General features: G+C 43.2%; 1 protein-coding gene across 1 annotated transcript; it reads left to right on the forward strand.

Annotated features, from left to right (window-relative positions):
• The first annotated feature begins 1,639 nt into the window (after positions 1-1,639).
• Positions 1,640-14,936, forward strand: LOC145395643 (uncharacterized). The gene is made up of 5 exons (XM_080269211.1): positions 1,640-1,809; positions 3,091-3,305; positions 5,150-5,359; positions 5,758-5,905; positions 12,674-14,936. The coding sequence occupies exons 1-5, from the start codon at positions 1,640-1,642 to the stop codon at positions 14,934-14,936; spliced, it is 3,006 nt and encodes a 1,001-aa protein (XP_080125337.1).
• Positions 14,937-27,425: the final 12,489 nt, after the last annotated feature.

Raw genomic sequence — 27,425 nt, forward strand, 5'->3', positions numbered from 1 at the left:
TACAGCCGTAGTATTGTCTTTTTAACACTAGAATATGATGCTAGTCACGAAGAAGTGCTATGGAAAGTGCTATGGAAAGGATGTAGAGCCGTAGTATTGTCTTTAACACTAGAATATGATGCTAGTCACGAAGAAGTGCTATGGAAAGGATGTAGAGCCGTAGTATTGTCTTTTTAACACTAGAATATGATGCTAGTCACGAAGAAGTGCTACGGAAGGGATGTAGAGCAGTTCTTGTTAACACTAGAATATGATGCTAGTCACAAAGAAGTGCTGTGGAAAGAATGTAGAGTTGTAGTATTGTCTTTTTCACAGTAGAATATGATGCTAGTCACGAAGAAGTGCTATGGAAAGGACGTACAGCCGTAGTATTGTCTTTTTAACACTAGAATATGATGCTAGTCACGAAGAAGTGCTGTGGAAAGGATGTAGAGCCGTAGTATTGTCTTTTTAACACTAGAATATGATGCTAGTCACGAAGAAGTGCTGTGGAAAGGATGTAGAGCCGTAGTATTGTCTTTTTAACACTAGAATATGATGCTAGTCACGAAGAAGTGCTATGGAAAGGGTGTTGAGCCGTAGTCCTGTCTTTTTAACACCAGAATATGATGCTAGTCACGAAGAAGTGCTGTGGAAGGATACTGAGCCGTAGTACTGTCTTTTTCTGCCACTGAGCTACGTGAAATAAGCTGTCAGTTGGAGTGAAAGACTAACTAGGAGTGTATGTGGGTGAGGTGGAGGGGGAGACCGAGGATGAGGTGGAGGGATGGAGGGGATAGGTATAAGAGAGAAGGGGGTGTAAGTTGGGGGGGAGGGCAACGAAATGACTGGGGACAGGACGACATGGAGGCGATTTGTTTGTGGCCACCCCTTACGGGATTTAAGGCGTCTGGCTATAGATAGACAGAGATAGATATAGATAGATAAGCAGATAGATAGACAGATAGACACACAAAGGTAGACAGATAGACTGAGATAAATGGATGGATGGATGGATAGATATATAGATGGACAGATAGATGGATAGATAGATAGATGGATAGATAGGTAGATAGATGGATAGACATAGATGGATACATAGACAGATGGATAGATAGATGGATAGATAGATAAGTAGATAGATGGATGGATAGACACAGACAGATAGATGGACAGATATGCAGATAGATGGATGGATGGATAGATGGATAGATAGATAGATGGACAGATAGATAGATGGACAGATAGATAGATGGATAGATAGATAGATAGGCAGATAGATGGATGGATAGACAGATAGATGGATAGATAGATAGATGGATGGATAGATAGATAAATAGATAGACAGATGGATAGACAGATAGACAGATAGATAGATAGATGGACAGACAGATGGAGTACCGTGCTGTAACCATCATCTCTTCCATCAGAGATGGAGGGACGTTGGTTACAAGATTGTGACAACGTGCGTTAACTTTTACCTGGTCGTGGTGTAGTGGTATGCTGCCTGGCTCTCATCTGAGAGTCCCTGGTTCGATTCCCAGCATATTGGTAATTTACCAGATGATTTTTCCTGTGTACAGTACCGGTTTCTCCCTTCAGATACTTTTAAATTGACCGCCAAGAGGAGACCAGAAGAGCGATAGAGAGTGAGGACGAGATGGACCAGAGGAGGGAGAGGGACAGCGAGGACGAGGACGAGATGGACCAGAGGAGCGAGAGGGACAGCGAGGACGAGGAGATGAACAAGAAGCGGGAATTAGTCAGTCATCTCAGCATAGCACTTAAAACCACAGCCAAGGATGTGTTGCTGATGCTGTACAGACAAAGGTAGGCACAGCATCCTAACTACAGTACCTCCTATCCCATCCTATCCCACAAAGGTCTGTGTGTGTGTGTGTGTGAGGAAGAACACCATAAAGTATTGCCAACAGAAAAAAATAAGTTCCAAGTATTGCCAACAGAAAAAAATAAGTTCCAACATTTACCCTACTTTCCATTCTCACCAGGTATCCCCCCCCCCTCGCTCTATCTCTGTAAACATATTTGCATATATACAGGGTGTCCCGGGAGTTAAGTCAAAAACTTTGGGAAATGATAGAGGAGGGAATTCTGAGGAAAAAATGTTATATGAACATGTGTCCAAATCTCAACCGTTACGGAGCTACAGTTACTGATGACCTTATGGGTGAATTATGAAGGAGACCATTTTCGCCCATAAGGTCATCAGTAATTGTAGCTCCGTAACGGTTGAGATTTGGACACATGTTCATATAACATTTTTTGCTTAGAATTCCCTCATCTGTCATTTCTCAAAGTTTTTGACATAACTCCAGGGACACCCTGTATAAATATGTCAGCCAACCAGTCAATTTATCTACCCATCTCTATCTATATCAGTCAGTTCATCTATCTTTTTATCTATCTACTTACCTACCTGTCTTCACTGAAGCACTCCATAAAGTGTTGCCACCATCAGAAATAAACCAGTGCCAACCAGAACACCGTAAATTTGTCTAAGGACAATTTTGGTAAAGAAAAACTTGTGCCAACCATTGCCTACCAGAAGCCGAGCTATAAAGGCACCTTAAGGCCAAGGTGACTGATCTTGTGCAGGTCACCTTAGGTCATCACAGTCTATAAGTCCACCAAGTTTGGCGGCTCTGGCTTTAATCCTTCATGGACAATTAGCTGACATCCGGAATATCCGGAAAAGTCCAAAATTTCGACCCCAGGCAATCTCAGAGAATAATCAACTGATTGGAACCACACTCCCTTCCAGCCTGTGTCTGCCTTAAGGTTATATTGTGGTCAAATTTCAGTTTGCTAGCTTGTTTCATGAGATAGCGTAGCTGTCTCACTTTTCTATGTTCTGGATAATGTTCAGAGATCCAGTTGAAGGACTGCCACCATATTTGGCCAAAAGAAGTGAACAGCTGTCCAACTAACTTGACACAGTTTGAAGTCTCTAGGCCAAATAGCCTTTGGAATATTCCAATTTTAAAATAAGTAAGAATATTATTAATAAAAATAATACTGACAGAAGCAAAAAAAACTTGCCAGAGGGATGTGGGAAGTGTTAACTAACACACTACTTTTCTCTCTCACCAGGTACCCAGCCCAGAACCCATTCGTTGCCCCAATCGTCGCCCTGAAGCGCACAAGCCAGGGCAAATTTGTGCTGAAGACAAACAAGGCAATGGAGAAGACGATAACAGCCAATAAGGTGGAGGAGTTTGATGTAACCATCTTATTCCACCTTCTGAAACACACGTGTGGTCTGAAGAAGAATGAGAAAGCTTGGAGCAATAACACCACTCTTGAAGGTTTGTCCACTCCCCAACATTTATGGGTATAACTATTTTTCACCCAGAATCGCGATTTTCAGCGATTTTGGGTGGTAGCCCTTAAGTTTGGAAATGATCAGCCAGACCTGACCCAACCGTCACGCTAAGCAAAAGCTAATAACTTTACACCTATGTGAAGTAGAGTTTAAAGTCTTTCTCCATGTGATCCATTCATTCAATAAGTTTTGTTTTCAACTAAAAATTCACCCATAAAGGCATGGGAACCCCTTGGAATTTCCAGTTTTCCAAGGCAGTGTTCAGCTCTAATCAGTCAACGCCTCAATTACCAAATCAAATTAAAAAAGATTTTCCATTGTAACACTGTATTTTTTGGCACCGGAGCTAGCAATTAAATATTGGAGATCCTGCTTATAATTTGATATCAGAGGGAAATTGTGATAACATGACACTCAATGGGTCGTTGGGGGTCTACTGGTATTTACCCTAGGATGTGTCAGTGGATTTCACCCAATTTCAGTGAGATAAAGATTGGTACCTCACAACTGGAAATCAGTCGCTTAGTTTTCGAATTAGGTACAAATTAGGGTAAACTAAATACCACTTCTAAAAATCGACCTTGTCCTACAAAATCTCCTGTATCTTTTTTTTTTTGGTGTTAGCCTAGCCCACAAAAGATGTTTCTTGATTTTGTGTTTGAGCACTTTTGATATTATATCTAATTACGAAATTAGGCGATTAGGAAACTAAGTGATTTTTTTTTAATCGCCTTTTCAACTTTAACCCCTACGCGCTGGTTGACGTGTATAGCTGTCACAATTTTGGGCACGGAGCAACACTGGTAGACGTGTATAGCTGCAAGTATCTTCCCGCCACCCTTTGAACTTTAACTTATCCTTACTCATTGACAGCACCAACTGGAGATGAGGCGATACTTGCATTTGAAAGAGCAAGAGTTGGTGAGTCTTATGTATCTTTAATTTTTTCTCTAGCTGTTATTGGCAGATATCAGGATTTGAAATAAAGTTTTTTTTTTTTTCCCAAAATCACAGAAATCCCCCGTAGGGAGGAACGTGCAACATCAGAAAACCCCCGGCATGTAAGAGTAAATGACACACTGCACAAACAGGGGGGAGTAGAAGAAAATGGTTAACAAAGATTATAGAACTTTTTAAGCACTTTTGATTGGTACATGAAACATCCTAGTACGACCAGTAGTTACTCAGCTTATCGATTTTGCAAACTTATATTTCAAGGAAACGGCCCCAAAGTTCTTTTGGCTTTGAAGACACATAATGCACAAACAGGGGGGAGTAGAAGAAAATGCTGACACAGATTTATAGGACTTTTTACGGGCTTTCAATTGGTATATGAACGATCCTTGTACAACCAGTAGTTACTGAGCCTTTCGAGAAGTTCGAGAAGTCACTTGCAAGGTATACTCAGAAGGCCACAGCACTGTGGTCTGTCTTGTCATCTCCACCCTTCTTCCTCCGACTCCTGACAGTCTACTTGAGGGTGTTGGATCATGGGAATTCCTTCTGCTGGAACTGAAGGTTGGCAGTCATGAAGGCCGTAGTCTCGAGTCCCAGGCAGCATGGGAAGTAAGCTGCGTTGAAGCCAAAGTTGTGCTCATGCGCCACAACGTGAGTCCCAGACTTGACTGCACAGCCCAGCAAACTTGTGTTTGGCCACCATCATCCAAACCATGGTGTGGAGACTGTGATACATGGCGCTCACTCTTTCATCACGCGTTCACAAAGCACACTTCACTGGTTTTACGAACATTGTCTTTGTCCTTTATGGTACTGTACATGGTATATTGTCTTCAGTCCTGTCTTCAGTTCCCTCTCTCTCTCCTTTAGGCAGCATCAAGATCGTGCATAACCTTCGTAATGACAACGCTCACTGGACGGAGGCAAAGTGTACACTGGAGGAGCTTGAGAAGGCTTGGGTGGATCTGCAGGGTGCCCTCAGGAATATCCTCTCTCTTGCTGGCTTTACTGCTCACCTTCATCGAGTGGAGGAAGAGTTAAGGAATATCCGCAAAGACGACACACCACATAAGCTGCAGGGTCAGTGTTATGCTATGCTATGCTATGCTGTTTTATGCTATGCTGTTATGTAATGTTTTTCTGTTATGCTATGTTAGACGTTATGTTGTGCTACGGATGATGGTAAGAAATGGGAAGAGAGGAGGAGACAGAAAAAGATTGATAAAGGTGGAGGAAGAAGTAGGCAGCACTACATCAAGTGAGTGGATGATGGCAAGAAATAGGAAGAGAGGAGGACAGACACAGAAAAAGAATTACCTTGATGATGATGATGATGGTGGTGATGATAGTGATGATATTGGTGTTGATAATGATATTGATGATGATACTGGTAATGATATTGATAATGATGATATTGATAATGATATTGAAGATAATGATACTACTACTACTACTACTACTAATAATAATGATGACAGGGAAGGTGCGTGAAGAGCTATTGTCTCAGTACCGTGCCAGGCACAAAACACAGCTACAGCCGCTGGTGTGGGCCGGAACAGACTACGCCTTCCACCACTCTGTTACCAATACCTACACGCCCATCAGAATTACCACACTGAGACACGGGTAAGATAGATAGATAGAGTTAGATGGATAGATAGATAGATGGATGGATAGATAGATAGATGGATGGATAGATAGATAGATAGATGGATGGATGGAGAGATATTAGGGATGTATCGGATGTCAGAATTTAAACATCCGCGGATGCGGATGTGAACGCGGATATCACTTTTCTGTATCTTGCGGATGCGGATATTTTCAGGATATATTGTTGCATAATCATTTAACTAAAGCTCAGTCCTTGGAGACAGCTGCATATCCCTTATCCCGGCCTTGGGAACTGATTTTTTCCTACTTTTAAAATATTCATAATTGTAATGCTAGGTGTTTAGGGTCGGCTTCCCGTCCCTCTACCGCCTAGTGTGTAGCTGGGTTCTCTTTCTAGACTGGAGCTTAGACAAATAGGAGAGAGGCAGGACACAAAATCTCAAGGCAACAACCCTACATGTGTATTGCTAAATTCTACAGCGGAACGGGTAGATGTCACGAATACAGATACACTGGACAATTATAATTCTTAGGCCTAGATATGGGTTATTAGTATCTCTCAGGATACTACTCAGGTCAAGGTCGGGTAGGGTGAATAGCACTTAGGGCAGAGGGGTTATGCACTGTTATTGCAAGAAGTTCAAGTTCTATATATTGGTGGAATGGGTGGCGCTATTTCACTGTGGGTAATTATTACATTAACACTGGGGCCTGTGTATGATCTTAGTGTGGTGTGGCGTTACTATCTGTTAGCGTGTTCACTGTGATAGACCCGTATTTCACTGTCTTGCGTGTTCACTTTTTCACTGTTACCTTGCTTATTCCACCACTCTTTAATATTCCCACTGACTTCCTTTATACTGTTAATTCACCGACTTCCTTTATACTGTTAATTCACTGTTCTGCCTTTACTTCACTATGTCACGGACACTGTGCTTTCACTGTCATTCCTTTCGAGTTTGGGCTTCATGGCGGTCAGGTACAAGGGCAGCAGAGGCGACTCACTCGCACTACTGACGGGGCTGGGTTCCGCCAGGGGCCTCTGTGTTCAGGGGCCACGGAATCATGTGTAAGGGCGTCCTTTCTCGTCCAGGGCTGCTGGTGGCAAATGGTCTCGCGCTTTCGGGGCTTGGGGTGGGAGTCTGGCCCTCGGGGCTGGGGCTGAATAGTTGCCTGAACTTCTCGCTCAGGTACCTGATGGAGGATGAAGATCTCCGGCGTCGGGGTGTAGGGAGGTCCCGACCGGGGGTCCTAGGGGCGGTCTGGAGGTCCCAAGGGCTGCGGTCCCCAGAGTTTGGGGACGCCATCAGGAGGGGGCTGCGGCTTTGGCCTACACCGGGGTCCATCAGGCGAGTCCTCTCCAGATCCAGCTGCAGGGAGAAGAGCCCGGTGGTAGTCATGGGGCCTCTCTAGTACTCCTCCAGGCTGGAGGCTCCCTCTGGGTCATAGGTTGGTGAACAGGAGTCAGCACCTGACGGAGGGGCGGCTACCGGCCGTCTCCTACCGTAGGGCCCGGCTACTGGCCATGGCCTTCTAGGGGCACAGCTACTGGCTGTCACTAAGGCCCGGCTACTGGCCGTGGCCTAGGGGAGGGAGCGGCTACAGGCTGACTCAGGGGCACCTTCAGAGCAGCTTCTGGCCATCTCCTGACGAAGGCAGGAGCAGCTACAGGCCATCTCTTGTTTGCCTCCAGAGCAGCTACTGGCTGTCTCAGGGGTGCTGACTGGAACTAGAGTAACAGCTCCACCCTGTGGTTGTTGGTGGTCGGCTCGCCTGGAAGGTAGTCTTGTCTTCCTGCTATGGTGGCAGCGGGCGAGCTCCGGGTCATAGGGGCGTGCAGCCTGAGTGGACTTATGTCCTTATCGGCCGGAGTCCAGGCGCGCTATATATGCTCCTCGGTGGGCTCCTTCTGGGGGTGTTGAGTTGCCCTCAGTGACATTATACTGCACTATAATAATGAACTCAGCTACTGTAAAAAATACAGTGTTTTCAGACAGTGGTACTTTCAGCACCTTTAACTTACTGTGACACTTCCCTAGCCATAGTCTCCATAACACACACACGCACACAGCCATACACACAAATATAAATGCATTTTGACTCCTATTAACCCTGTTAGACATTACAAAGTACCAAGGTAAGCGTATTACCCATACGACTCTTATCGGCTTGGTGGAGTTAGTCACAGCACTTTGGTCTTGTGCAGACCAAAGCACTATAGAATAACTACAAAATTTTCACCCTTATGACCGCCTACCAGGGTAAACAGTAAACACAGCAAGCAAGTCGCATCACGGAAAAACACTGTTTTTGTTTATAACGAAGGCATACATTTCAGTTAAAGTCACGATAATGCTGTGACCCACCACATCTGCTTTATGTCTCCTTCAAATGCGGATGCGGATGTATATTTTTACATTAAGTGTGGATGTGGATGCGGATGTCGAAATGGATGCGGATATCCGATAGATCCCTAATAGATATATGCTACATTATATATGAAACAGACAGGTAGACATATATAGACAGAGACAGACAAATAGCTGTAGATAGACAGACAGACACAGATAGATATACAGATAGATAGATAGACAGCTAGACAGATAGACACAGATAAATATAGATAGATAGACAGCCAGATAGATAGATAAACAGATACAGACACAGATAGATAGACAGACACAGGCAGACAGACACAGACATATAGGTTTTGATGGAGACATAGATAGATAGACAGATAGATAAACAGATAGACAGACAGACATAGATGGATAGATATAGATAGATGGATATGATATAAAAGAATTTCGTTAATATATTTGCCGTGTATTACTCTTTTGAAGCTATATGGTACTTCTTTCACCTTAACACCATCCACTCCTATGATGTAGCTCTTATACTCCTTTCACCTTAACTTGGCCCAGATTTTCGTTCTTTTGCAGCTTAATTATTTCATGTAGCTCAGTGGCAGAAAAAAGACAATACTACGGCTCTACATCCTTTTCAGGGCACTTCTTCGTGACTAGCATCATATTCTAGTGTTAAAAAAACTATAGTAAAACTCTACATCCTTTCCATAGCACTTCTTCGTGACTAGCATCATATTCTAGTGTTAAAAAGACAATACTACGGCTCTACATCCTTTCCATATCACTTCTTCGTGACTAGCATTATATTCTATTGTTAAAAAGACAATACTACGGCTCTACATCCTTTCCATAGCACTTCTTCGTGACTAGCATCATATTCTATTGTTAAAAAGACAATACTACGGCTCTACATCCTTTCCACAGCACTTCTTCGTGACTAGCATCATATTCTAGTGTTAAAAAGACAATAGTAAAACTCTACATCCTTTCCATAGCACTTCTTCGTGACCAGCATCATATTCTAGTGTTAAAAAGACAATACTACGGCCCTACATCCTTTCCATAGCACTTCTTCGTGACTAGCATCATATTCTAGTGTTAAAAAGACAATAGTAAACTTCTACATCCATTCCATAGCACTTCTTCGTGACTAGCATCATATCCTGGTGTTAATCTGTTAAGGAGAAAGGAGGAGAGGGTGAGGGTGAGGATCATGAATTTGGCTCTCTGTTGTATGGCCTTTGGTTCCTTCTTCCTCACATAAAAAAAAAATATGGGATGGAAGGATGGGGTAGAGAGGTATATGAGAAATTAACTAGGAGTGTATGTGAGCGAGATGGAGGAGGGAGAGGGAGGGGGAGACAGGGGATGAGATGGGGGGATGCAGTAGACAGGTATATGGGAGATGGGGATGTAAGTTGGAGTGAGAGACTAACTAGGAGTGTATGAGTGAGGTGGAGAGGGGGAGGCAGGAGATGAGATGGAAGGATGGAGTAGAGAAGTATATCGGAGAGAGGGGTGTAAGTTGGAGTGAGAGACTGACTAGGAGAGTGTATATGAGTAAGGTTAAGGGGGTAGAGGGAGGCAGAGACCGAGGATGGGATGGAGGGATGGAGTGGAGAGGTATTTTGAAACAGTGGATGAAGCGCATGAAAATAATCTTCCATATCTACTCACAGATATATATGATTATAGTGGCGGCACACGACTCTGAGGTTGTCATTATTGTACCCTGGCAACCTACCATTCAAAAGTGCGTCCGATTTCGTATCATATTATACATGAATCATATTATTATGGGCGAATATATTATACACGAATATTATTATACACCAACATATTATACACGAATCACATGCGTCTCATACATGAAATCAGACTCACTTCTGAATGGTAGGTTGCCAGGGCACGATAAAAACAACGTCGTGCGCCGCAACTATAGTAATGAAGAAAGAATTTTATGCAAGGTAAGAAGCAATGGTGCCTCCCTTGCATTATTTTACAGAGAAGTTGCATCTATTGTGCCACTTCTCCATGCCTTCCCCTGCACTAGGCTACACGGGCATCTGGTATAGGCTACACGGGCATCCGCTAGAGCTCATGCCTGGACTGTCACACTGCCATATTGCACAACTTCTGCCTATCAGAATTCATTTATTCTCCGAACCGCATCTCTTTGCAACTCGCTTCACCAGAATAGCTTCCCTCCAAACTTCAACCTACATCAGTTTAAGTCTAACTGTTACAGATTTTTTATGAATGGAGGACACCAGTAATCTGGTGTATGGATTATTTTTTTATTTGTGTTTCCTTTCTGTGTTCATCTTGTTTAAAAAAGGAATAAGAAATATTCACCTAAAGAAAAACGTGATAAACAACAGTACTCAGTATGAAACCATCAGTCCCCTGTGTAAATATAAATTTGATCGAGTATAAATCATGTATAAATCATGTATCAGATTTACTAATATCATACATGCATATTTTTGCTCATTAGCCTTGTATAAAACTAATCACGAAATTGTAATCATAGGCATTAGGTACCTAGTTTTTACCATCTGACAGTGTATGGTAATATTAAACACGAGTAGACTATCTTCAAAGACCTGCAGCAATACTACTGCAGCTAATTTCTAAAAATTTCTCTTTGAAACTTATAGAATATGAATTGTTTTATTAAAATGCCTCTTGTACCAAAATTGAAAATTGCTAAACAGTCAGCTGATGCAACAGCTGACATGTGAAATCAACTCAAAATTTCAATTTGGGCAACTCTGTATTTCATAAGTCGCTAAAATGCCTCCTTATAGCCAAAACTGAAAGTCGTCTGACAGTCACCTGATGCAACAGCTCACATGTTAACTCAAAATTTGAAGCTGAACAACTTTGTATATCATAAGAAAATCAGTCAGAGCACTCCAGCAGCAGTTATTCCGACTTTCATTGAAGGAGAGAAATGCAAACGAAAAAGACCCCCAGGCGTACCACTTCTAGACCTGTCCGACGCTGCAGGTAATAACGGAAAACTTTGAATGCTGAATATCACTGATAAAGCAGTAATTTATCACTTTTTACTTGCTTAGTCACTTCCTACATTAAGCCAATATAAAGAGTTAGATGCCGTATTTTCAAACATGATGTGCTGGACCGCATGTCGCTAATCCAGACAATACACACACAGGTATCCATCACATAAGGTTGACTGGCGTCACTTTTTTTTTATAACTAGTAAAACCTCAGTATAACGGACTGCAATATACCAGAATTCGCTTTTATTGGACTCGAGTCAACCGGACTAAATTCTTATGTATCGGAAAATGTCTGATAAAGCCAGAAGCAGTCCAGACTGTGGCTCAGTCGGTAGAGAGGTGACCTGCAGTCCTACCGGACCCATTTCCGAATCCCGGCTGGGTCAGGGAACAGTTTAAGGATTTGAATTTCATTAAATCAGGCTTTACTGATCTACCAGAAGACCTGCCAACATGTCATAAAAATACCCCCGCTAATACCAATACACCAGTCCTGTATGAGACAGCCCTAGCATGTATTCAATATGGACAGTGGATGTTAGCACCGAAGTGGTGACATGTAGAGGTGTATGGTATGTAGGAGGACTACTGGGCCTTGATAGCAGGCTGTGAAGCCTATCCCCCCCCCCCCCCAAAAAAAAAAAAAAAAAAAAAAAACTGCCTGACCACTTCAGGTGTGTTCACCACAATAAGGTAAATAAAAGACATGTTTATCAGTGTACAGTACAATATTATTATATATTATACCATTGGATTAATGTAGTGAATGTATACTACAGTACAGTACAGCAATAGTCGTGAAGAACCATTGATGCAATCCAGACTAATGTCTGATGTATTGGAAAAAGTCCGGGTTAGCAGGGGGATGTCCAGGTGTCGCTTTTATTGAAATTTTGCCTTTTTCAGAATGGCTTTGGCGCCAGTTAGTCGGTTATAGTGAGGTTGTACTGTGTGTGTGTGTGTGTGTGTGTGTGTGTGTGTGTGTGTGTGTGTGTGTGTGTATGTATGTATGTATGTATGTATGTATATATATATATATATATATATATATATATATATATATATATATATATATATCCATCCATCCATCATCCAATCCTATGTCACCCCATGAGAAGTGTAGGAGCCCAGGGCTAGGCAGTTGGTCCCGACAATCGATGATCACAACATGGCATCTGGGATCTAAGGAAGTGCATTTCTTTTCTTCATCATACACAGTGGCAACACAGTTTCGTTCACTAAATCATTTTGCTTTCATACATTAAGGTATTTTCTACACAGTGTATCTGATCATTCAACGATGGACATGAATATACTTAGTGTAGAGAGCTAACTGTGGCTAATGATGTCACAGCTAAGTGTGGGTAATGGTGTTCTTTCCCCAGAGAGGTGACAGAGGTGGATGTAAATGACGTGCTGGTGAGGCGAGATGGTTCAAGGGTGAAGGTGGTGCAGGGTGACTGTGGCACAGGAAAGACGTCGCTCCTGCGTCACTTGGCCACCTCCTGGGCAGCCAGCACATCTGCTCCTTCCCCAGCTGTCAGCCACCTCAAGTACCTGCTACTGCTGGACCTGACTGCAGCAGCTCAGGGCACATTCACTGTTCAGGACGTGATCCAGGAGATTTTACCAAGAACTGTGAGTGACTGGCACGCCACCACCATCATCAAGGAGCTTGCCAAGGCAGAGGAAAATGTTCTGTTTATGATTGACGCTTTTGATGAGCGTTATGATGCATTCAAGGATGCCTTCAAGGAACTGCTCAAAAAATGCCCAAAGGCCACGTTCCTTGTGACAACGCGACCCCACTGCACTCAGGCCATCCTCAAGCTGAGTGAGAGGGCCTGCAAAATTGTTATCACACATGGATTTGGTCGGAGAGCTGCTTTTGATTATGCAACCAAAGTTTTGCAGATGAGTGGGAAAGAAGGTGACTTGCAGGATTTTATCAGTGCTATATTACCCTATGAGGAGATACTGGCAATCCCACAGTTGTTGTGTTGGTCGTGCTGGCTCTGGCTGAAGCATGGAAAACAACACGTCTCGTCACGAAGCAGTGTTTTTGCCAACATGACGGATTTTCTGCTCAGGAAAATGTGCCATATTAATGGAAAGAGAGTGTTCGCCGGGAAGCTGCCACCTGAAGGACAAACCTGGCTGCTTCACGTGGGCCGCCTGGCATTCATTCTGCTTCAGCGTGATGAAATTTCCCTAACTCATTCGTCCACAGAGATCAAGAAGTTAGAGGAAGAAGCCACGAAACTGAAGCTGCGACCTCACGAAGCTTTGTCTACCCTGATGCAGTGTGACAGCAGCATGACAGGCACAGGTGAGAAGCTTGTCTTTCAGTTTGTTCATGAGTCTCATGCCTGTTACCTCGCTGCACATTGCCTTGTCCACCACTTCCGTGGCAACAAGAAAGCAACACTGACCCCGCTTCTCAGGAATATGAATCAGAAGCAACAGAGGCTGATCTTGCTCTTCCTTGTTGGTCATTTGGTAAGTGGCCAGACAGACATACCACTGCAGCTGTTTGATGATATAGCAACTTTTGCCCAACAGTTTGTCAGTTTCTCTGATATCACTTACTACCTTGACCTGTTGGAGGAAAGTGGTTACAGTCAGCAGCTGGGCCGAGCACTGAGCAGACGTATACCAACACCACCAGGTGAGGAGCCATCGAGCCTACCCTCACACACAGCTTCATACAAGCGGTCTCTGGCTGGTCAGCTCTGGTTGCGTCCCAAGGAGCTTCAACGAAGTAAAGCTTTGAGGCAGATTCTAATGCAAGCCAAACCAGTGCGACTGTGGCTCCGGTTTTGTGATGAGCCTCATAATGATGAACTCGATCCAGTGTCGGGTCACAAGGAGACTAAAGGAAACCCTGACAAGGCCCTTAGTCTTTTGGCCAGTGTTTACAATGACAGTCATCTGCCTGAACTGAGGTTAACTGACTGTGAATTTATCTCCACACCAGACTGGCCTCAAACAGTCTGGTGGCTGTCCTTGCAGCGGTGCAACATCCACAGCCGTGTTGATTTACCCAGAGGTTTGCTGAAACTACATTTGTCTGAGTGTAGTGACATTGAAAACTTGGAACTTCATGGATGTGTCACGAAGTCAATGTGTATAGAGGCCTGTACATTCACAAGGAGAGTTGAACTGCCACAAAACCTACAGAGACTCAAAGTGTCCGTCTGTAGCCACACCAACCTACTCAGTCTCCCTCAGAACTTGAAACATTTCACTTTCGACGGCCACGACCTTCCCACGCTCCCTCACGGTCTGACCAGCCTACATGTATCTCTGGATAATTTTGGGGGGTATGTCTGTAAGTTGATGAAGCAGAGTCATGCGTTGATTCAGCAACTTGAAGAGGCTGTGCAAACACTGCCCTCACTCCGTCAGCTCATCATTACTGACATGTTCATCATCCCTGACACTTTCATGGAATTACTGCTGGAGGTTCAGGAAAGCTGTCCCAGGTGCCATCTACGTCTGGTGAGTTACTGCCCTTTGAAAGAGGACACGAGGGGTGTTATCAAGGACACTGTTAACAACTCCAGCCTCCCCAGTGTCAAAGCAACGTTTGGGGAAGAGGTAATCAAGAGTTCATCCAGCCTGGAGGACTTGCTCAGGAAGCTGTAGGAATGGCGATTTGGAGTTTTGTAGCAACATGTTGAAAGATGGAGCAGGTGCAGGTGCTGAAACAAAATTCAGCAGGCAGTAGTTTCTTGCTTTACTGAGATGAATGATATAGGTGTGTGTGTGTGTGTGTTGCATCTGGTTCCATCTGCCACTGTCTGAGAGAAGGGCAGCAACCAGAGCTGGTCACATTTCACTGAGCTTGCAAATATTCTGATGTACCCACAACAGAACTCCTACCCGTCACACTTGCCATTCCTACAACTACATCATACAGCTAGCTATGCATTAAGGCATATATATTACAGTTTTAATGATGGAACACACAACTGCTAAATAATATACCTGGAAACTCTCACTCTTGGAGAGTTTTGTATGCATCACCCTCGATTTCCACAGAGGACAGACACACAGACAAAAATTTTAATTTATATCTATACAGTATCTACCTCTCTATCTGTCTATCTACACACACACACACACACACACACACACACACACACACACACACAAACATTTTGTGGCTAAGGGTACACCAACACATTCCATTATGCATTACTCTGCCTCTCAGCTGCCATGGTCTTAGTTGTTTCACCTATTTTCCCACACTGATAAACATACTATAGTCGCGGCGCACGACTCTGAGGTCATTATCGTACCCTGGCAACCAACCATTCAAAAGTGCGTCCGATTTCGTATCATCATAATATACACGAATCAATATTTTGCACGAATATATTATACACGAATATTATTATACACGAGCATATTAGTATACACGAACATATTATACACGAATATTATTGTACATGAATATATTATACACGAATCACTTGCGTCTCATATTATACACGAATCACATTATTATGCACAAATATACACGAATCGTAGTATACACGAATATTATTATACTATCTATCTATTGCCAGACGCCTCAATCCCGTTTGGGGTGGCCACAAACAAATCGCCTCCAAGTCGCCCTGTCCCCCGCCATTTCACTCCCCTGCTCCCAACTCACACCCCCCTCTCTCATATACCTCTCCACCCCATCCCTCCATCTCATCCTCGGCCTCCCCCTCCCTCTTCCCCCCTCCACCTCACTCACATACACTCTCTTCGTTAGTCTTTCACCCTCCATCCTCTCCACATGGCCATACCACCTCAGTGTGTTCCTCATAACGCTTCCTATCACATCCACATCCACACCACAACATATTATACACGAATCACTTGCGTCTCATTATACACGAAATCAGACACACTTTTGAATGGTAGGTTGCCAGGGCACGATAAAACCTCAGAGTCGTGCGCCGTGACTACAGCCCATAGTACAGATTGTCAGTCTTGTCAACCACATAATAGGCTCAGTTTGATAATAGGTTTTGTCATAAGTAAAATATTACTACTAAGAGAGAGAGAGAGAGAGAGAGAGAGAGATTTTAGCATTAGTATCATCATCAATACCAGCAATTTTCCACTGTAATATCATAATTAGCATAAATAAATATATAGGACAATGGATGTCAAGTGCAAGAATTATTATGGCAACCAACCAACAGTGTGTTTATGGATGTACATGAATCACTATGGCAACCAATATAGGAGTTTTTATGAATGTCAACGAATCACTATGGCAACCAACCAATATAGGAGTTTTTATGAATGTCAATGAATCTGGCAACCAACCAATATAGGAGTTTTTATGGATGTCAACGGATCACTATGGCAACCAGTATAGTGTTTATGGATGTCAATGAATCACTATGGCAACCAACCAATATATATGTTTATGGATGTCAACAAATAGTTATGGCAAAGAATCAATATAGAACTGGATGTCAAGTGCATGAATCACTATGGCTACCAACCCATACATGCATTTAATATATGTGCAATTAATATGTAATGGAAATATAACTCTAGCATTAAGGATCTTCTCAGTGGATGTTTTTAGTGTGTTTTTCTTGAATTTGTCTCGTTTGTATTCTCGACGGTTATGGAAGCTCCTTAACACCTCTTCCTTATTGATTTATTTTTAGAAATGGCTGGCTAATATCGTTTTTGGTATTTATGGAGAGTCTCGTGATGTGGTGGCGACCATCATCCACTCACTTGATGTAGTGCTGCCTACTTCTTCCTTAGCCTTTATCATTCTTTTTCTGTGCCTGTCCTCCTCTCTTCCTATTTCTTACCATCATCCACTCACTTGATGTAGTGCTGCCTACTTCTTCCTTAGCCTTTATCATTCTTTTTCTGTGCCTGTCCTCCTCTCTTCCTATATCTTACCATCATCCACTCACTTGATGTAGTGCTGCCTACTTCTTCCTTAGCCTTTATCATTCTTTTTCTGTGCCTGTCCTCCTCTCTTCCTATTTCTCCCATCTTTCCTGTCACTTCTTATTGCTTTTCTTTCCTTAACAGGTGGCTTTACATTGAGTGACAAGGCAAATGGTTTCCTGTAAGCCAAGAAACCATTTACAACGCTGGGTGGTAACCATATAACCAAACCATACGTGCTCCCTACGTGTCAACAAGTGGGTTGGTGGAGGGTTAGTGCCCCTCCCTGTAAAACAAATAATTCAAAGTCAAGTGGCCACCCCTTAAGGGATTATGGCATCTGGCAATAGATAGATAGATAGATAGATTGTGACAGAATGATTTAAGTAATACAGAAGAGGATGGTAATCACAGCAAAATAAATCGCTAAGGAAGAGGTGATAGGGAGCTTTCTTCACCGACATGAGTATGTGTCTTTAACCGTTGGGCAACATACATAATAAACTAGTAATACTGCTATGAGTTTTAATATTTAACATTCACACAACTGTACCAATCTGCAGGCTTGTCAATGATGCTGGTACAAAGAACAGAAGCGTGCCATTATTATTATTATTATCATTATTATTATTATTTATTTATTATTATTATCCATCCATCCATCATCCAATCCTATGTTGCCCCATGAGGAACATAGGAACCCAGGGCTGGGCAAGTTGGTCCTGGCATTTAAGATGAGTGAATTATTATTATTATTATTATTATTGTTATTATTATTATTATTATTATTATTATTGTTATTATGCATGGAAGAAGGCACCAAAGACCAGAAGCCTGTAAGATTGTTCCGTCCAAGAAAAAAAGCAAGATAATGGAAAGCCAAATTCAAGATCTGTTCATTTCGAGATGCCTGGACACACTGCGTTTGAAAGACTGGCCATAGGCAGGAAACACAGAGGGAAACAGTTCCAGAGTTGACCTGGTGCATACATGAAGGACTGGGAGTAACGGTTAGCTCTTGCGTTAGAGAGTTGGACAGAAAAGGGATGAGAGTTTGTTGTGTTTGGATGCCTGAGTACGCTGCCTTTAATCGTTTTGCTAATGAAGTCTGATTTCTTAACCATTCAAGTCAATTTTGTGTATACATAATTGTAGAGGAATATCTGACACACCTTTAACCCCTACACGCTGGCTGACATGTAGAGCCCTCAAGATTTTGGGCGCAGAGCAACGCCGGTTGACGTGTATAGCCACAAGCGTGTTCCCACCACCCTTTGAACTTTAACTTATCCTTACTCATCGATGGGACCACCTGGAGACGTGGGGATACTTGCATTTGAAAGAGCAAGAGTTGGTGAGTCTTATGTAGCTTTAATTTTCTCTCCAGCTGTTATAGTTTGGCAGATATTAGGGTTGGAAGTAAGGGTATTTTTTTCCATCACGGATATCCAACATAGGGAGGAGCGTGCGACATCGGAAAACCCCCGGTGTGTAAGGGTTAAATATAAATATCAAACAGTACAGTATTACCCCCTGATCCAGTCACTACCAATCACTACCAGTGTGAGATACCCCCAAGCCTGACTAATGATGCTGAAAAATAAATCCACATATTTTGGGTGTATTTTCTGTATGCAAGTACAAAAGTTACATAAAGTATTAAAAAGTACAGAAATTACACACACACACACACACACACACACACACACACACACACAAAGAAGCAGATAAGAAAATACAGAAATGGTTCAATACAGAATGTAAAAATACAAAAGAAAGACGAGATTTGTTGTGGAATAGATACAGAAGACACAATAGTGAAAGGGCGTATAATAATTACAAACAGGCAAGAAACGATTATACAAGAATAAGGAGGGAAGCCCAAAAACAGTTTGAGGAGGATATAATAAATAAAAGTAGCGATCAACTAAAGCTGTTTTACAGCTATATCAGAAGCAAAACCAAAGTAAAAGATAAAATACAATCCATTACGGACGAGGGAATCACCTATACACAAGAGAAAGATATTTGTGAAGCGCTAAATAAGAATTTCCAATTAGTTTTTACAAAAGAAAAAAATTTTGAGAGGGACCATGTGGAACACGCATGTCCACACATACTACCAGATATACAAATATCAGAAAAACTAATACAGGAGGAGTTAAGTAGATTAGACAGAGGAAAAGCAAGTGGTCCTGATGAAATTTCATGTTGGGTATTACGAGAATGTGCAAAGGAGTTAAGTAAACCATTATTTTTAATTTTCAAGAAATCTTTGAGTCAAGGTAAACTACCTGATATTTGGAAAAAAGCAAATATTGTCCCCTTATTCAAGAAAGGAAATAGACAAAATCCACTCAACTACCGACCAGTATCACTGACCAGTGTTGTAAGCAAGGTATTAGAAAAGCTTATAAGAAAAGCTTGGGTAAATCATCTAGAAGAACGCAGTATGATAACAGAAAGACAGTTTGGTTTCAGAAAAGGAAAATCATGTGTTACTAATCTGTTGAGCTACTATGACAGAATAACAAACACAATACAGGAAAGAGAAGGATGGGTGGACAGTATCTATTTAGATTTCAAGAAAGCTTTTGACACAGTACCACACCAAAGACTTTTATGGAAACTGTACCATCAAGGAGGAATTCGAGGCAAACTGTTTTGTTGGATGCAAGACTTTCTCATAAAAAGAGAAATGAGGACAGTACTAAGGGGAAACTACTCATCATGGAAAGAAGTGACTAGTGGAGTACCACAGGGTTCAGTGCTGGCACCAATCATGTTTTTAGTGTATATAAATGATATAAACAGTAACACTGGAAATGAGAGCTATCTGAATATGTTTGCAGATGATGCAAAAATACAAAGGAGAATTACTAACACAGAATCTTGTAAAGAGCTACAAGAAGAATTAAATAAACTTCATGAATGGAGTAGTACATGGCAAATGCAATTCCATGTGGACAAGTGTCATGTAATCAAGTTTGGTAAAAGTGGAAAAAGACCTGATTGGGATTATAAGTTAGGAAATAAAACCCTATACACACAAGAAAGAGAGAAAGACCTAGGTGTGATTATCAATAACAGACTATCTCCGGCTGACCACATCAGTGAGAAGGTACGGAACATGTATACACTGCTTGCAAATATGAGAATAGCATTCACATACATAAATGAAGACATGTTAAGGATAATAACATCATTCATTAGACCAACCCTGGAATATGCATCAGTAGTCTGGAGTCCTCATCTAAAAAAAAAAACATAGACAAGATTGAAAAAGTTAAAAGGGCCGCTACAAGATGGATACCAAGCTTAAGGGACCTAAGCTACGAAGAAAGACTAAATAAACTGAATCTACCAACACTACAGGAGAGAAGGAAAAGAGGTGACATGATAATGCTATATAAATGCATATCAGGGAAGGATAAAATAGACATAAATGATTACTTAACATATGGAGAAGCATCAGCAAGAGGACACTGCAAAAAACTGCATAAGAAGAGAGGTGATAAAGACGTAAGGAAATTCAGTTTCCCAAACAGAGCAATTGATCAATGGAATGCACTACCGAATGAAATAGTGTGTGCCAAAACAATTCACATATTTAAGGATATGTATGATAATTATGGTTTAAGACACGGGACAGTACGAGCTTGACTCATTCCTGTAAAGATACAATTAGGTAAGAACAATTAGGTAAGAAGGTAAGAACACACACACACACAGTTTATTTCATTTGTAAAGGCTCCAACATGTTTGCATGCATTGGCCTTGGTCACCTAATGGCAGCTCTCCATGCTCCTCGATCTCTGGCAGCCTCCTTATTCCCTGAGGTCACACTCTATGATGTCCCAGCTCTTTTTTGGCCTGTTTCTCGCAACCCAACATTCACACTTCTTACTTTCTGCACCCAACTATCATCCCTCATCTTCTTCACGTGCCCAGATCATCTCTACCCTTCCTCAACACCAATACACTCCAGTTCCATTCTTCCTCCGAAACCCCTCCTCACTGCAACAGCAATACACCAAACCATCTCAAACTATCCCCACCTCATCACAACACCAATACACTCCAGTCCCATCCTTCCCTTCAACTCTTCCATCATAAACCCAGCTCCCACCAGTCCTTGCACTCAGGGACGCACTGCACATCCACCTAATCATTGTTATTTTTGTACGTCTGAGCCTGCGAATATCCTCTTCCTTTACAGCCCAGGTCTCACTACCATACAGCATTACACTCCTAACACATGCTGCATACAAAGATCCCTTAGCATGGAGAGAGAGCCCTCTCAATGTCAGGAGAGGCAACAGCTCCCTGAACTTCTTCCAACCACTTCTCACCCTAGCCACAGAGCTGCTCCAGCCCCATCTCCAGCACATAACATGTCTCCCAAATAACAAAACTCTTCCACACACTCAAGAGACTCACCAGCAAGATCAATCCTTTCACACCTGACAATCTGAACATGCTCTCCCAAACACCCAAAATCAGAAATATTTTGCAGTCCACCTCTACATCTCTTATGCCTCCACGTATCACAAACACTGCACAAGATGGAATTACTTCTCACACCGTTGTGGCAAACTGTAAATGGCCAAACTCCCTTTGCTTTGACAATACCGCCACCGGGCCAAGATTTCATCACTTCTGTTTTATCTGCATTTACTCTCAAACCCCTGTGTCCCACTCCATCTCTCCACTCCCTAAAACTTTCCTGTCTCCATTTCATTCTCTGCAATCAACAGCAAGGGATTATCCCCCCGAGCCAGACCTAGATAGATCATATAGTCCCGCTAGGGTTACAGGAGAGTGCTACCCCTCCCAGCAAAGGCAGCTACCTCAGTGGGGCACAAACTCTCGACCTCGTGATCTCGAGTCCGGCACTCTAGCACTGAGCCACCCACTCCCCAGTCAACACCAAGTCACTAGCATACAACATCTCCCATGGGAGTCCATTTCTGAAGTCAGATGAGAGCTTCAAACACCACAACAAGGGGCTCAAGACTGACCCCTGATGCACACCAACATTCATGAGAAACTCATCACTTACAGTAAATCTCCACTCACTCTCACCTAGGTGTGAGCACCCACATACATGGCCATAACCACCCTAACCAGCCACTCCTCCATCCCAAGCTTTCTCACTGCATACTTCACCTCCTCCTTCAGGACTCTGTCAAAATCCTTCTCCAAATCAACAAAAACATTGTACTGTATAACTCCCCTTTCTTTCCTGTATATATATATATATTTTCCTGAAGCTTTCGAACAATGAATATGGCATCAGTGGTCCCCCTGCCTGGCATAAACCCAAACTGCATCTCATCAATAGTCACTCTTTCTCTAATCATAGCTTCTAAAACTCTCTCCATTACCTTCATTATCTGATCTAAAAGCTTTGTGCCTCTATAATTTCCTCTTTCCAGGGCATCACCCTTCCCTTTATACACATTTACAATTACACTCTTCAGCCAATCATCTGGGACAACACACTCATAAATAATCCTGTTTATCAGGTCAGTGACTAACCTCAACCCTATATCGCCTGAGGCCTTAAACATTTCGGCAGTCAACCCAGACACACCTGCCGCCTTCCTCAACTGCATCCTGCCTATTGCCATGCTCACTGCAGCAGCATCAAAGACCACGGGCCAAACATCAGATCCACTAACTCCAAACCTTCCCTGTTCCAAACTCCTCATTCAGCAACAGGTTATAATGCTCTCTCCAGGCATCTATAACATCCTCACTGTTCATCACTACCTTTCCTTCATCATTCTTCACACACTGCTCACCAATGATATCTCTGTTTTCCCTCTTCATCAGATTTGCCACCTTCAATGCCATATTCTTCCTTTCAACAGTATTTTGTTTATCTCGTAAAAGTCGACGAGACTCAGAGTTTGCCCTGTATACCTCCTATTTAGCCTTCCACTTGGCAGCCAAATATTCCTCTCTATTATCACCCTTCTTCCATTCCCGGAAAGTCTTCTTTTCTTAACTGCACTTTGAGTTTGTACACCCTCATCTCACCATGTTACCCTATATCTTTGATGGATCTTTGTCCATCCACACACTGACTCAGTAACTCTCAAGAGACTGTTCTTGAGAGCTCTGTACTGCTCATTAACACTTCCGTCAACAGCCCCCTTTTCAGCCACCACTCTACTCCATTCACTATAGAAGGCATCCTTTACTGCTTGGTTTTTCAACTTCCACATTTTCCTCCTGGGTGCATAGGTCCTGTTCTTCACCACCAGCTCCTTAAGCACCAAGTCACTTACCAGTAATTTGTGTTGCCTCACACACTCTTTGCCCCCTATAACTTAAACATCCCTCACTAACCTCCTATCAGCCTTCCTGACCATGAAATACTCAATCTGGCTACTATTTCCCCCAGACCCAAATGTAATCAGCCTCCTCTCTTTTTTCCTGAAATGTGTGTTGCACACAATCATGTCCATTGCCTCCCCAGATTCAAGTCTTTTTCCCCATCCACATTCCTTGTGCCATAAGCGCATCCCCCATGTACTCCTTGATATCCTTGAGCTGCTTCACCCACATGACCATTTAAATCCCCACTTGAAGCCACAGTCTCATCACCCACCACACCACCAACCACACGTATCGTCATCCCAGAATTTATCTTTTTCCACATCATCCAAGGCAGCCTGTGGAGCATATGCAGATATAACTGAAATCGTTTGTTTACCAAACAATATTTTCACTGTTATAATTCACTTTCATTACATTCATGACACATTCCACCCATTTCTCCTCAACCAGCACACACACCCACACCATCATATTCATCCACACTTCCCTGCCAAAATAGCTTCTATCTGCAGTCTCTTCCAGCAAACCATTCCAGCTGACACTCCCTAAACCTGACTTCCTGTATGCAACTGACATCCACCCGTCCTTTACTCATTGTCTCCACTGTTTCCCCCACTCCACCCTTCAAACTATCCACATTTCACGATGCCACTCTTAACCCACTGTCTGATTTATTTCCTCAGGCTTGCTACATTTTCTATCTTTTATTTTTGTCACAAGTTGGATAAATAAAAGAGGCAGACCACAGTCTCTGCCCACCTGCACAGTCCCAAGTCCAGGCATGAGGCCTGGGACCCATAGCCCGCCAGACGTAGCCTGTGGCAGTGGCGGTGGCCTTGAGGCACCCTGCCGGGACAGCTACAGGGACACCCTCTGAACATAACTTGGCACTGTAACCTCCCTGACTTTATGCAGCCACCAATAGGGCAGCCTCCTGGGGCACTACTCTCAGATTCGGGTCATTCGGGTCCCTCTCCATTGGGAGGATGTGGTAGCCTGGGAACCGCAATGCCCTGTACTCTATGGCACAGATCTGAGCCCCATCCCATCCACGTCCCCAAAACTGCACTGGCGGAGCCTGCACCACGCCTCGCCTCAGGTTTGCCGCTAGGTAGTGGGGGAAAGTTTTCTGGCTGTATGTCCTAGCTGGCATCAACCCGTGGATTGGTAAGGCACGTTGTGTGGTGTGTAAATCATGAGACAGTTAAGGAGAAGTGTTTGGGAGAGTATGTTGGCCTACTGTCCGTGTTAGTGCCACACACAAGAAGTTCAGCAAAAGGGGTCGGTCAGGGTATCCTGATGGCCTGTGAAATAGGAGTTCCAGTTCTCCCTATCACCAGGATTTCCATCCTTCTCAGGAGTACCAGGGTACCACCCTTATTAGCTGGTGCTACAATCTACTCCTTTTTACTGTGAGATAACATGTATCTGTAGTGTAACACAAGGAAAACTGAGTACTGTATTTATAAATATTTGTGAGTGGAGTCAATCATCATGTGGGGGTAAATGTCATGGGGTGCATAGCCTTGATCCACTCATGGGAGTCCCTTTGTGTAACCCTCCAGGCACCAACTCTTCACCCCTGAGAATCTCTTGGCAGGAAAGATTGACCTGCTATAGCCCAGAGATTGCCCAGTGGGCAGGATCAACCTCAGGAAAATGAGCCACAAGCCCATGTACCTGGAGTTGGCACTGATGTATTATGTAGCAAACAGGCCTTGATTCAGTCTCATGGTAGTCATGCATTAGCCACCTGGTTTATATCCCAAGACACTGTGAAGGCACTTATTACCAATGGAGTCAATTTGCCACTTCAAGTTGCTGACTAGTGTCCATATCATAGTTTGTCTGAGACCCATAAGGCAAGACAGAGAGGAGCAGTGCCTTGAAGATGCGAATTTTTGTCCTACACATGTAAAGACAATGCCAAATACCCAAGCTGAGTGAATTCATAACCTGGTAAGTCAAATCAATGTGGGGAGAAATCTCATCATCTGCCCTACTGTTGTAATCAACCACATTACCATAATATGTGACCCTTTCCAAAACATCCACATTCTCACCACATGTCTGGACAAACTGAACTGCTTCCCTCAACATGCCACCAAATGCCTGCACCTTGGTCTTGGCCCAAGAGACCTTTGATCTCAATGGCCTTGATTCTTGTAAAATTCCTCGAGGGCACTCAGTAATATCTCCAGAAACTCCACTTAGGTAACTGCATCATAAGCGAAGTCAAAATAAGTATCCCTGAAACTGACTCACATCCCAGCCATGTACCCAATCTATGCACATGTTGACAAGCATGAGAGCAAGGATACATCCTTGTCTTACCCCAGTACTTACTGGGAAGATGTTGACTGTTGCTCCTCCATACTTGACATCACTCTCAGTGTTTGAAGAGAGGCCAGCAGTCATTCGGCTTATTCCTGAAGGGATTCCAGGAGTCGTGGGACTTCCCACAGTACCTCCTGATTAACTGAGTCAAACGCCTTCTTGACATCCACATAGGTTGCCAGCAGGCCTTGTTGATACTCAAGGCAGCGTCCCATAAGAACTTGAAGAGCCTGGATGCAGTCAACTGTAGATTTCTTGGCCATGAATCCAGATTGCTCAGGCCTCTGAAACTTTAGAAAATAGTCCCAGAAATGCATCATGAAAATGTGAGGAAGAACCTTGCCTGGCATACTGAGCACTGTAACAGTAACATGGTAATTACTACAGTCACACTGGTTTCCTTACCCTTTCCAGATAGGGGTGACCAAACCCCTTGTCAAGTCAGGAGGAATGATACCAGTCGGCCAAATGGCTTCTATCACTGCATGTAATGCCTGATCATGGCTTCACCCCCAGCTTTGACCAGTTCCACTGAGATGCCACAAACACCAGCTGCTTTACCGCCTTTCAACCTTGCCACTGCCTTCTTGATTTCCTCTAGAGAAGGCACGGTATCATTAATTGATGGGAAAACATTTAGTGCCATCATCCACTCACTTGATGTAGTGCTGCCTACTTCTTCCTTAGCCTTTATCATTCTTTTTCTGTGCCTGTCGTCCTCTCATCCTATTTCTCCCATCTCTCTTGTCACTTATTGCTTTTCTTTCCTTAACAGGTGGCTTTACATTGAGTGACAAGCCAAATGGTTTCCTGTAAGCTAAGAAACCATTTACAACGCTGGGTGGTAACCATATAACCAACTCATACGTGCTTCCTACGTGTCAGCAAGTGGGTTGGTGGAGGGTTGGTGCCCCTCCCCGTAAAACAAATAACTCAAAGTCAAATGGCCACCCCTTACAGGATTATGGCATCTGGCAATAGATAGATAGATAGATTGTACACCAGCCGATGGAAACTGTCCACTGGGAGGTTCAGCCATATACAGCTGCTCAGAGTACTCAGCCCAATGAGCCCTATACTCACTCGCCCCCTATATGAGCTGTCTATCTGCTGTCAAAACAGTTAACCTGAGAGGCAGGTCTGAAGTGGAGCTTCTTCAAGGCTCAGTAAGAAGGTCAAAGGTCATTTGCATGAAAGCTGCCTTCCACCTCTCCAGTGATTTCCCTGACATACCTCTCCATGTCCTATCTCAGCCAAATTGTGCCCATCAAGACTTCAGAAGTCTGTGCTGCTCCTGATCCCCAGCCAGTCTGGCAACATAATTCTCCTCAGTTGTGGCCAGTGACCCAGTGACACAAAATCCCTCCTCTGTCTCTGGCACTTTCCAGTGCACTCACTAGCTATTGCCAGGGTAGCACATTTAAAGGTGACCCAATCATTCAACAGGTCCTCAACAGTGATGAATACCTCTGACTGATCTGAGACTGCCACTGCATACTCTCACACACTCTTCATCCCTGAGTTTCTCAA

Source organism: Coenobita brevimanus, chromosome 32 (assembly GCF_032717465.1).
Source record: "Coenobita brevimanus isolate Jiangsu-jjx chromosome 32, ASM3271746v2, whole genome shotgun sequence".
Classification (NCBI taxonomy): Eukaryota; Metazoa; Arthropoda; class Malacostraca; order Decapoda; family Coenobitidae; genus Coenobita; species Coenobita brevimanus.

What these genes read in the sequence shown, in the direction of transcription:
- LOC145395643 (XM_080269211.1), top strand. Translation starts at nt 1,640, where the DNA reads ATGGACCAGAGGAGGGAGAGGGACAGCGAGGACGAGGACGAGATGGAC. An exon ending in CTGATGCTGTACAGACAAAG is followed by an intron (nt 1,810 to 3,090) that starts GTAGGCACAGCA and finishes CTCTCTCACCAG; the next exon opens with GTACCCAGCCCAGAACCCAT. An exon ending in CACACCACATAAGCTGCAGG is followed by an intron (nt 5,360 to 5,757) that starts GTCAGTGTTATG and finishes TAATGATGACAG; the next exon opens with GGAAGGTGCGTGAAGAGCTA.